The 13,125-nt window shown below is 39.3% G+C and overlaps 1 protein-coding gene across 2 annotated transcripts in view; it reads left to right on the top strand.

Annotated features, from left to right (window-relative positions):
- SPA17 (sperm autoantigenic protein 17) overlaps window positions 1-12,917 on the top strand; it is a 224,561-nt gene extending 211,644 nt beyond the window's left edge. For both annotated transcript variants that reach the window (XM_053690479.1, XM_053690478.1), the window contains exon 7: window positions 12,715-12,917. In XM_053690479.1, the coding sequence (XP_053546454.1) occupies window positions 12,715-12,906 (192 nt within the window). In that variant the 3' untranslated portion in view covers window positions 12,907-12,917. The remainder of the gene's footprint in view (window positions 1-12,714) is intronic.
- Window positions 12,918-13,125: the final 208 nt, after the last annotated feature.

Here is a 13,125-nt window from a genome sequence, read left to right on the forward strand (position 1 = left end):
CCTAATAGGAGCACTAGTTGAAGCACTAGCAGGACCATACTAATATAATTAATATAAGATTTAAATTGTTATGTTATAAATACAATTCACATGTGTGCTAGGATGTTGCCCTTTGAATGAAGCATATGGGCTTCAATTGTAAGTGTAGAGAAATCGATGGCATAGGGTGCGTTATTTTGCACACAAAAATAAAACGCAATCTATTGTTAAAAAATGTAATCAAAGCATCTTAACGTGGCCAAAACTGTTTTTAGCGCATGCTATACTTTTAATGGATAGCGCAGAGAGCTCTATTGGCATACTCATTGCACTCATATTACAAGTTGCAAGTTAATCAGCACAATCCAAGATATTGCTTTAAAATGTAGGACTTTTGGGAACTAAAGTAAATGATTATTATTTGCTAATTTGCATTACAATACATATGAAATTCTTTGGAAATAAAGGATTGAAGTTATATTTAGACTTTGAAACAAAGGTTTTGTTAATAAAAAAAAATAGTTTTTGTGACGAAATTAAAGAGATATGGTATATGACAAGGGGTGGGACTGGGGAGGGGTCAAAAGTGGATGCATGTGTGTTGTGTGTATGTTTGTGTGTGTGTGTGTGTGTGTGTGTGTGTATATATATATATATATATATATATATCCATACAGTATATATATATATATATGCACAGTTTTTCATTTAAATACTATAAAACAGAATAAAATAAAGAACTCCTTTACTTAAACAGATATTTTCCATCAGTTTATAGCTCGAACATTATCTGACATAAATTCTACTAAGTGCCTCCATAGATGTGAAGGAATTTGACATGCAGATGTTAGCACATACTAGAATATTGCTCAAGCAATAACAAATACAATTGAGGACAGATTATGAGTGGAGCGCAAAATTGTGCTTTCGCGAGCGTGATATTTGCGTTCCACTCGTAATACCAGCTCACGCAATTGTGGGCTGGTATTTGCAGTGCAGCTCAATGTGAACGCAACCTTGTGCAGCGCAATGAGAAAACACTTCCATAGGCTCCAATGGGAGCCTCGTTCTCATGCCGTGAGACATTCCATGAGAACTATTGCAGCGAAGGGGGTAAGTCACGCAGCAATGGGCAGCAGATTATAAATATATATGTATATGCTTATATAGGTATATATTTATGTGTAAATATGTGTATATGTTCATATAAAAAACAATATATATGTATATAAGCATATACATATATATTTACTGGAAACACACTGTTCGCATAGACCGCATTTTTTCACACCCGCCATTTTAAAACCCTTATAACTGCTTAGTGTGGTTATTTTACCTTCTAATCATGATCTGGATAAACATAGAGATCCTAACCTTGTGCATCCATTTGGTGCCAGTCTCTGTATTGAAAACAGAGCTAAAAAATATTGTTTTCAATGCTACAAAGCAGCAGCTGCTACAGACTGTTATGCTTTTACTTTAATGATCATTCATTTTTAGGCCCCTCATATTCCCAAGACAGAAATGATAGTTCATATAGATTCGAATGATACCTAGCTTCCCTTTTCCTTCTGTCTAGATAATTAAAGGTCCCTTAGGAATGTTTTTGACCTATTGTGGGTTGTCTGTTTTATATAAGCCCTCAACTATGATAATCATTTTTATAAATCTTAAGAGCTGGTGAAAGATTCAGACCTTCCTGATGTTTTAGGCATTTCAGTTTTTTGACAGCTAATGCTGTAACAAAACTTTCTGATTCCAACAGAGTCAGAGATTTAATAACAGTAGTGAAGTGATTTGTGTTCCTTTGTTTAATTTGAGACCATTAAGGTTGCGCTTGTGACCTGATGGAACTGTATATCCTAAAAGATTTCTTAATCGTAGCATGTGAGTTATACCCTGAATTAGTGGTTTGGTAGACAGCAGTTTCTTCAGGCTACAATTTTTCTGTAACTTCAGACTGATTTTTTCACAGACTTTGTAAGCTAATTTGGAGTGGGGCATGGATTCCCCTGAGAGCTCAAGGAAGATTGTCTTTTAATTAATGGGCTCTTCTATTTAATTTTCGGAATATTAGAAATATTGGGCTAGATTACAAGTGGATCGCAAAAATGTTAGCGCTATTAAGTTAACTCAATAGTGCCCCTCCTTTTACGATCTTAGTACAAGTTAAAAGTAAAATGTAAACATGCAAACTACTCAGGCCCGCTAATATCTGGAGGTCAGACAACGAGACCACACAAACTCCTTTTCCCCATAGACTTCTATAGAGCACGCTACAAAAGCCTCTTTTTGCTTTCGCTCAAAAATTGGTATTTAGATTTTCCTTGAAAAATAAACACGTGTTTTACCATTTCCCCAAAATCCTCTTAAGGGGGGGGGGGGGCTCAAAAGAGGGGGGACTGATTTATGAGGATACCTATATCTTAAAAATGGATGATGTTACAGATGTGAAAATTGGTATTTAGATTTTCCTTGAAAAATAAACACGTGTTTTACCATTTCCCTAAAATCCTCTTAGGGGGGGGGGGAAGAGGGGGGCTGATTTATGAGGATACCTATATCTCAAAAACGGGCAATGTTACAGATTTGAAAATTGGTATTTAGATTTTCAAAGAAAAATAAACATGTTTTTTTACCATTTTCCCCAAAATTCTCTTAATGGGGGCTCAAAAGAGGGGGGCTGATTTATGAGGATACCTATATCTCAAAAATTGGTGATTTTACAGATGTGAAAATTGGTATTTCGATTTTCCTTGAAAAATAAAGAAACAAGTGTTTTACAATTTCTCCAAAATCCACTTAAGGGGGGGGTCAAAAAAGGGGGGATGATTTATGAGGATACCTATATCTCAAAAACGGGCAATGTTACAGATTTGAAAATTGGTATTTAGATTTTCAAAGAAAAATAAACATGTTTTTTTACCATTTTCCCCAAATCCTCATAATGGGGGTCAAAAGAGGGGGGGGGGCTGATTTATGAGGATACCTATATCTCAAGAACCGACGATGTTACAGACATGAAAATTAGTATTTCGATTTTCCATGAAAAATAAAGAAACAGGTATTTTACCATTTCCCCAAAATCCACTTAAGGGGGGGGGGGTCAAAAGAGGGGGGATGATTTATGAGGTTACCTATATCTCAAAAAACAAAGATGTTACAGATGCAAAAATTGGTATTTAGATTCTCCTTGAAAAAGTGATATGTAGGGTTGTACTCACTTCTGTTGTATACTAGTTAGTGAAAACAAAATATAGTGTGGAGTACACAAACGTATACCACACTCTTAGGGGGCGCTTTCTGATAGCTATAGCACCAAAGACAAAATAGAACAATCAATCAGAATAAAACAATCAATCAGAAAGTCAAAATCAGAAAATATATTGTGAATAATGGCAAATGTAGATAAATGTCCATACAAACAATCTTGAAAAAGGAGGCAGCTCTCTGTTATAGGACGGTCATCCTGGTATATCGTGGTCTAAGGGAAGAAAGGAACAGAGGTACCTAGTAACGTCAAGGCACATAAACACAGAACCGACAAGATAAAATATACTCACAAATGAGGCGCACCCAAATTGTGCTATTGTGGCAGACTGGAACTTAAGCAGTGGTCCAGCTCACTGATCGCCGCCAGCTCAACTTCAGATCCAGAAAATCCTTGAGAGGGCCTGTTAGTTAAAGCCTGGAGGGACAACAATAAGGCACAAACATAGCCCAGTAGCGTTTGAACCAAGGAGATAGAAAGACTATAAAGTTGCACTTACAGTAAGCAAAGCACCTCCAGGTGCAATATCAGCAGTACTGGGACCTCTCAGCTGCCCAGTGGACTGTAGAATCCCAAAGGCAAGATAATGAATGTCCCAAATAAGAAAAAATGAACTGGAGAGTGTATATGCCCCCAGTGAGAGCAAAAAATGGATGGTAGCAAGTGTATATTTAAAATACTTTTTTAAAAACAAGCAATGCGTTTCTCAGCCACCCCCTGCGGTGTATATTTAAAATACTTTTTTAAAAACAAGCAATGCGTTTCTCAGCCACCCCCTGCGGTGGCTGAGAAACGCGTTGCTTGTTTTTAATAAAGTATTTTAAATATACACTTGCTACCATCCATTTTTTGCTATAGCCTGAAGAAACAGCCCTGCGGTGGCTGAGAAACGCGTTGCTTGTTTTTTATAAAGTATTTTAAATATACACTTGCTACCATCCATTTTTTGCTCTCGCTGGGGGCATATACTCTCTCCAGTTCATTTTTTCTTATTTGGGACATTCGTTATCTTGCCTTTGGGATTCTACAGTCCACTGGGTGGCTGAGAGGTCCCAGTACTGCTGATATTGCACCTGGAGGTGCTTTGCTTCTTGTAAGTGCAACTTTATAGTCTTTCTATCTCATTGGTTCAAACGCTACTGGGCTATGTTTGTGCCTTCTTGTTGTCCCTCCAGGCTTTAAGTAACAGGCCCTCTCAAGAATTTTCTGGATCTGAAGTTGAGCTGGCGGCGATCAGTGAGCTGGACCACTGCTTAAGTTCCAGTCTGCCACAATAGCACCATTTGGGTGCGCCTCATTTGTGAGTATATTTTACCTTGTCGGTTCTGTGTTTATGTGCCTTGACGTTACTAGGCCATGTTTGGCGCCTCTGTTCCTTTCTTCCATTAGTATACTAGTTAGTACCAGATATACCCCCGGACCTTAACATACCCCCCTGAATTCTTAAAGGAAGACAGACACAGATATAGAGGTAAATTAAAAGGTCACTTTATTAATTGAATGAAGGTGAATTAGTATGTCAATGAGTCCCCTGACTAAACCCTAGTAATTGCGGCAATACTTTAGTTAGAAAAAAGGGGCCACGCTCCCTTAGCCAGTATCAGGTGCTTGAATTATACCGCACCAAACGCTGCATTGTACATGTGAAAAAACGGCTCTGTATTGTACATGTGAAAAAACGGCTCTGCCGACAGAGCCACTGAACTGTAGTTTGCATAACACGGTCAACCCATGCACCAATACAGCCCAAAAATTACTGCCCACTCTAAAAAAAACCCGGAGGGGACAATTTTTTTGACACCACCCCATGGATGTTACACCACTGTATCTTGCTAATAACATTTATTTACCATGGTTGCATGGTTATACACCTGTGAGCCATTCCCAGTCAACACCTTGTCATATACCATATAAACCCTTTTTATACAATTATTTTATAATTATTTATATATATTTAATTTGAGTGCAATATATATACATACATATACAAAAAATACTATTTTTTCCTGGGCTCATTAGCCATTTTTCCACACTCAAGAAAGATAAAAAGTGTTATTTATTTATTTCAATACCAATGGCACCAGGCACACTTACTCATAATGGAATGTTTTCATTTACAATAAACGCTAAAATGAGATTAACTAAATTAAACATTGTTAATAATGAAAAGGCAGAAAAGTTAACCAATTATTTATCTTTAATATAGTAATGTTTTTAATAAATACTGGTAAAAATCCCCAAATCCAGTATTCCACTTCTTGTGTCTTTGATTTAGTTTTTGTCTTCTAAAATGCAAATGCTAGTTTATCTTTATTTAAAACAGCAACTATTACCTTTCTGATTACAGTACTGTACTATTATTCTAAAGGTACTTTGTATGCAAAAGTATTAAAAATGATAAAACTATAGAGGGATGGAAGAATTTGCCTATCTCCCTCACAGGACGTGTTAATTTGGTTAAAATGGTAATTTTACCACGAATCCTATACCCCCTTCTAATGTTACTTTTTTTTAATTACTAAGAAGGATATGGCTCTATATACTCAAACCCTTTCGAAATTCTTGTGGAAGGGAGGTAGACCTAGAGTTGCACTCACAAAATTATATGTGCACTCTTCACACGGTGGACTGGGTCTGCCCAATCTGAAATTGTACAACTGAGCAACACTCAATCGCCTCATGCTAGACTGGCAACTAAAAACAAGGCACTTCTATACACCCGAATTAGAAAGGCATGCTCTGGGGGGGTTTGACCTCCCATTCCTACCCTATGCCCTGCCTAATAGCTTCCCTGCCAAGGTTAGGGATAGCTTTCTCTACAAAGACATACTGAGGGCTTGGCGTCTAGCCCTTGGACACATCGGTCGTTGCTGTGTCTTTTCTAGAATGATCCCACTGCGCAACAATACCTGTTTCCCTCCTGGAATGGACACCTCTCTGTTTGTCAGGTGGGAGGCCGGGGGGTTATGATCTGTAGGAGATGCTCTGGATCTCTCTAGAAAGTGTATTAAAGCCTTTGCTGAACTGCAGACTCAATTCGGACTACCGAGGGTACATTTTTATGCTTACCTCCAGATGAGGCATTATTTTGACCAGCTAATTAGGGACGACCCACAATTCTGGGTTCCACACGCATTTGCTAGGTCAGTGACCTCATTCAAAATGGGAAACTTCACAATCTCAGGGATTTACAGAACACTACTAAGTCATTTAGAATCTAAAAACTTAGTCTTGCTAAAAAACAAATGGGGCAGAAATCTGGAAAGGGAGGACTTATCAGAGCTAATTCAACAGAGCGTAGAGACTGTTCAGAGAGCAACACTATCCATGACCCTTAGAGAATCTCAGACTAGAATGCTACATAAAGATTACATTATCCCACGAAGACTATCTAAATGGAGTCCAGGGGTAGTAAACGAGTGTAGCAAGTGCAAAATGGGCGACCCAGATTTTCTACATTACTTCTTTGGTTGCCCGCGGATTAAGCAATTTTGGGGTAAGGTTGCTTTTTGGATCACTAAAGCCATTAAACTCAGGGTTCAGTTAGAAGTGGAACAAATCTGCTTTTTGGAGTGGAAAGAGCAAAGTCCCAGGGATGTCCCTTTACTTACTACCATAATTTTAATCGCTAGAAAGGTCATACTTCGGGTCTGGACAGAGAACGCTGCCCCCGCCTTCAGCACATTTAAACACAAATTACACAAGCAATTGCTCATTGAGCAGTTGGACACTAGGATGGACACTAATAAAAGACTTAAACACTTCATAAATAAGTGGCGGAAATACATTTGGACATTGAGTCTTGATTCACAAAGACAAATACTAACTCCCTTCGCACATACTGAATACATGCTGACAGCCTCCCTGAGGGGTGAGTGGGGATTCCTATATCAGACACAACACGTTGAGAGGGGAGGGAGAGAGAACATTGCGATTTAGTGCTTATAACCCACCCCCCCGTTCCAACCACCTCCACCCTCTTCCCCCCCTTTTTTTTTTTTTTTTTCTTACAAAGCAGGACTCAAGGTTGACACACTCCATGACAAAGAACCAGCCACTATCTGGCTGAATAATTTATATTTGTTAGTTAAATTCTATGTGAAATTACGATGATAGCTTAATTCTCTTTTTGTTTTTTTAACTCCATAAGGAGTGAAAGGAAATGAGGGCAAGGGAAAAGAGGACTGAGAACCCGATTTAGAGCAATATTTTTAGGTTTATAACAAGTGTACAAATGTTAATTCAATCTCACTTATTCTGTTTTGTATATGAATGGGCTTTCTGTAACATGTTGCTGCAAACTTGCCTGTAACCTTTCTTTTGTCCTCAATAAAAACAGTATTTAAAAATAAATTAAAAAAAATTGATAAAACTGTCTGCAGGTTGCATATATAAGATGTAATTTGTAACTTTACATGTATCTATTACCTATATCACATTAGCTCTCATACCCTCTGCAAAGTATCCTACTTTACATATGCGAATATACAAATATTCTAAAATATATTGTGACAGGGTGAGGGAAGGTGTGTACATTAGCAGGCGCTTAGAGAGAGCAATTTTCCCCTGCAAGTAAAGAGTTAAATCTCTTGGGTCAGTTTCACAGTTGCTCTCTGTTAAGTTAGCTCAGGCCTTTATAAGCAGCTATGTAGGTATAGTATGTGTCTCAGGGAGTAGGCTGTTTTTACAGAGTGAATGAGAGGCTGGAGACCAGTTAGCATGGCAGACTGCCTGTAAAGAGACACACCGGTGAGACAAACTTTGTTTTTGTATTCTGCTTATGCCATTTCTATGAAGTACTAAACTGGGTTCCGCTTAGCTGACTAGTTTAACATTAGTAAGGGAAATTATATGTATAGTAAGGCTCCTGACAGGAGTAGGCTTTTTATTTGTGTGCTTTGTTTTGCTGACTGCTTTGAAGTTGCTGTATTTAAAGAGACAGTGCACCTATTATGTTAAAATACAGTTACTATGCCATTGAGACTGTTCTTCCAGTGACCATACCACAAGGTGGTGGCAGCGGTGGGATTTGTGAATGGTGCCAAGTTTCATGAAGTGGAAACCTTAAAGTAACAGTACCTGCCAAACATGGAGGAAAATGTAAAAGCTCTGCTACAAGCTTCCACAGTACAGCATGAAACAAGCTGACAGGCTGCAGCCTCTCTAGCAGCTCAGCAGGAGTGTAACAGGCTTATGGCTATGCAACTTGGGGCCTTGAGTGAGGCTCAAAAAAAGGGACCATGAAATACTGAAAGAGATTGCAGGCTGCATTACTACCCAGGGACTGTCGGCACAAACAGGAGCTGTAAGCAGGATACAGGCTAGCTGCTGCCTACAGAAAATGATGCCAGAGGATGATGTAGAGGCCTATCTGTTGGCGTTTGAATGCACAGCCACCCATGAGACCTGGCCACCTGAACAATGGGCAGGAATAATTGCTCTCTTCCTCCTTGGTGAGGCCCAGAAGGCTTATTATGATCTAGAAGAAGGGGCTGCTGCTGATTACACCAAACTAAAGGCTGAAATACTAGCCCAAATGGGTGTGATAACTACAGTCCGAGCCTAACGTTTCCATAATTGGTGTTTCAATGAGGGAAAGGCTCCTCGATCACAGACGTTTGATCTGATTCATCTGGCATGAAAGTGGCTCAGACCAGAGGGGCAAAGTCCTTCACAGATCGTGGAATCCCTAGTAATTGACAGATATCTGCGAGAACTTCCATGCGGCCTCCGTAACTGGGTTGGACAAGGAAACCCTACTACATATGATGCCATGGTGGCGCAAGTGGAAAGATACTTATCTGCCAAAGACCTAGAGAAAGCATCTGTTGTGCCATCCAAGGCTGGATCAGACACTTTCAAGACTAAGTCACTTAGTAATATTCAGAGGCCTGGTGTCAGAAAGGCAGAGTCTGAAATCAGTTCTGGGACAGAAACACATCCCTGGAATGCAGAGAGAAACTATGCCTTTGCAAAGCAAGAGCATTTAGGAAAAACACGATTACCTGTTTTGAGTGTGGTGGAAAGGGGCATATCAAAGCAAGATGCCTGAATATGTCAGAACCGATGCATTGTGGACTAGGAGAAAATCCCTCAAACTTTTGTGGACTGATATGCCTAGCAAGCATGGTTGAAGGTGTACCTACTTTCAAATTTTCAGTCAGTTTAAATAATAAAGACACTGATGCTTTGGTGGACTCTGGCAGTCCTCTGACCTTGGTGTCAGGAGACTTGGTTGAACCTTCTCAACTGAGAAAACATAATACAATGGGGGTGTTGTGTATCCATGGGTGCACTGTACAATATCCCACTGCTAAAATAGAGGTTTTTGTTATGTGTAGAGAAGTAAAAATCTCAGCAATGGTTGTACCTCGGTTGCCATATCCATTGGTCATATGAAGAAATTTTCCTGAGTTCTATTTCCTAATTCATTCTCAATTGTCCTGTAAACAGGAAAAAAACAAAAGGTGATGCAGAGGACAAAAGCCCCCATGAAATGTTTCCCTTCACCCATCTTGAGTTCTTTCTAACCCATCCAAAAAGAGGTAAAACCAAAAGGGAATGCCGGCATTGCCGGTATAAATTTAATAAAACTTTATCTGAAGTTTTGTTAAATGAAAGGGGAAAACGTTCTAGCAAAAGTGTGGCAACCCAGTGTACTGAGTCAGAGATATTAGAAGAATATCAACAACCTGTTACTGATAAAGAAAGAGTGACTAGTGAGAGTGACCCCTGTATTTTGGATATTTCTAATATTAGCTTTGGGTGTGACCAGACAAATGATCCATTATTACAAAATGCAAGGAGTAGAGTGATAGACGTAAATGGAGTACTAGTGTAGGGCCAAACAAAGAATTTGTATCCATAGTTCATCCTCAAGAATGACCTTCTATACAGAGTAACCTCAGGAGAAGGTCAGGAGGTTGAGCAGCTTGTAGTACCGTCATCTCATACTAGGAAGGTACTATTTTTTGCCCATTCGCATCTTTTGGGGGGACACTTGGAGGTGGAAAAAACACAGGAAAGGGTCCTAAGAAGATTTTTTTGACCTGGGGTGTATGAGGAAATAAAGCGTTATTGTGCCTCTTGTCCAGAATGTCAGTTGTCATCCCCAAAGCCAAAACTAAGGGCCCCACTTATACCTCTCCCAATTGTTGATGTTCCCTTTGAAAGGATAGGCATGTACCTCGTAGGTCCCTTGGAGAAATCAGCTTGAGGTCACCAGTATATTTTGGTTATTCTAAACTACGCCACTCGATATCCCGAAGCCATACCACTATGTAAAGCTACAGCTATGATATAGCTAAAGAGTTGGTACAAGTGTTTTCACGGGTGGGAATTCCAAAAGAAATACTCACTGACCAAGGGACACCTTTTGTCTCATGGCTTATGAGGGAGCTATGTCAATTGTTTAAGATACAGGCTTTAAGAACTTCAGTATACCACCCTCAGACAGATGGGTTAGTAGAAATATTTAACCGCACCCTTAAGTTCATGTTAAGGAAGGTTGTTAGTAGGGATGGTAAGGATTGGGACATACGTCTTCCCTATTTGTTGTTTGCAGTCTGTGAGATTCCTCAAAGTTCAACAGGCTTCTCCCCATTTGAACTTTTGTATGGCAGGCATCCTAGGGGTATGTTAGACATTCTTAAAGAAACTTGGGAAGAACAAGAGGTCCCAGGAAACAATGGGCTGCAGCACGTTGAGCAAATACAGGAACATATGGCTCATGTTGTTCCCCTTGTCTGCCAGCATATGGAGAAAGCTCAGGGAACTCAAAAACATAACTATGATCAGAGTGCTACACAGAGACAGTTTCAGGCAGGTGATCGAGTAATGGTTTTAGTCCCAACAGCTGAGAGTAAGCTTCTAGCTCGTTGGCAGGCTCCCTATGAAATTATAGAAAAATTAAGCCTTGTGAATTACAAAGTCAGACAGCCTGAGCGCCATAGAAAAGAACAAATCTTCCATGTTAATCTTTTAAAATTATGGAGAGACAGAGAGGCTTGTATAGCTGTAATGGAAAAAATAAGAGTTAACTCCATGCACTTAGAAACTTCGGTAGGATTTTCCCCAGAGCTCACACCCAAACAAGCAGAGGAAGCTTAAGAAATGGTAGACAGGAATAGGGATGTCTTTTCACCTATGCCAGGTAGAACTAGTGGTATAATTCATGACATAATCACGGAGCCTGGGATAACCCTTAAGATAAAATCATATAGAATACCTGAAGCCAGAAGGGAAGCTGTAAAGGGAGAAGTTAGAAAAATGCTTGAGCTTGGGGTGATTGAGGAGTCTCACAGTAACTGGTCTAGCCCAATTGTGTTAGTACCCAAACCTGATGGCTCTATTAGGTTCTGCGACGCTTTCAGAAAGCTAAATGAGATATCAAAGTTTGATGCCTACCCTATGCCGCGGGTAGATGAGCTTGTAGAAAGACAAGTCAAGGCCAGATTTCTCTCAACTTTGGACCTCACTAAAGGTTATTGGCAGATACCGTTATCTGAGCGCTCTAGAGGGAAAATGGCCTTTGCTACTCCAGATGGCTTGTTTCACTATAAGGTGATACCTTTTGGTTTGCATGGAGCTCCAGCAACATTTCAACAGTTGATAGATAAGTTACTCAGACCTCATGCACAATATGCTGCTGCATATTTGGATGACGTCGTAATACACAGTCCAAATTGGAATTCTCATCTTCAAAAAGTATAGGCTGTAATTGAAACTCAGGGTGAGGTAAGGTGTGTACATTAGTAGGCGCTTAGAGATAGCAAATTTCCCCTGTAACTAAAGAGTTAAATCTCTTGGGTCAGTTTCACAGCTGCTCCCTATTAAGTTAGCTAAGGCCTTTATAAGCAGCTATCTAGGAATAGTATGTGTCTCAGGGAGCAGGCTGTTTTCCCAGAGTGAAAGAGAGGCTGGAGACCAGTTAGCATGGCAGACTCCCTGTAAAGAGACACACCAGTGAGACAAACTTGTTTTTGTATTTTGCTTATGCCATTTCTATGAAGTACTAAACTGGGTTCAGGTTAGCTGACCAGTTTATCATTAGTAAGGGAAATTATATGTATAATTAGGCTCCTGACAGGAGTAGGCTTTTTATTTGTTTGCTTTGTTTTGCTGGCTGCTTTGAAGTTGCTGTATTTAAAGAGACATTGCACCTATTATGTTTAAAGATTTTGTTTTTCTCTGAATAAAACTGTTTGAAAATAAAGTTTCCACACCATTGAGACTGTTCTTCCAGTGACCTTAACACAATATATTTTAAAAACCTAACTATACCAAAATCCAAACCTTTTCTATTCACAAGCAGTTTGGATAAAGGGTTTTGTAACTGTATTATATCTCTTTATTTAAATATAGAATATATAAGTATAGAATAACTGCTTAATTAATACTACAGTTTAAAGAAAAAATAAGTTAAAAAATGTGTATCATGACATCCTACATTTTTTTTATTTCAGAATGAAACTTCACGAAAACAGCAAGATGATGCTCTTGATATAGCTCTTGACGATCCAGATGCTAATGCTGCTGCTGCCAAAATACAAGCAGGTTTTCGTGGGCATATGACAAGAAAGAAGATGAAATCGGGGGAAAAAGAACTCAAAAACAAAGACGCTGGCAGGACAAGTGGTGACAATGAAGGTGACTAAAGAAAAATAGAACAAGGTAAATATTTTCTTTATTTAGTCTGTATTTTTGCTTTGATCAGAGTTTAACCCCTCTAGGACCGACCAATCCGTTCAAGTCCCAGTCGTAAACGAATAAAGTAAAATTAAGTACATTACAGTCCCTGCGATCATGTGCTTCAAAACCGGCACTGATTGGCTTCTGGGGAACTGCCTGAATTGCTAGGCACATCCCCCAGTCAG

This window comes from Bombina bombina, chromosome 8 (assembly GCF_027579735.1).
Source record: "Bombina bombina isolate aBomBom1 chromosome 8, aBomBom1.pri, whole genome shotgun sequence".
Lineage (NCBI taxonomy): Eukaryota > Metazoa > Chordata > Amphibia > Anura > Bombinatoridae > Bombina > Bombina bombina.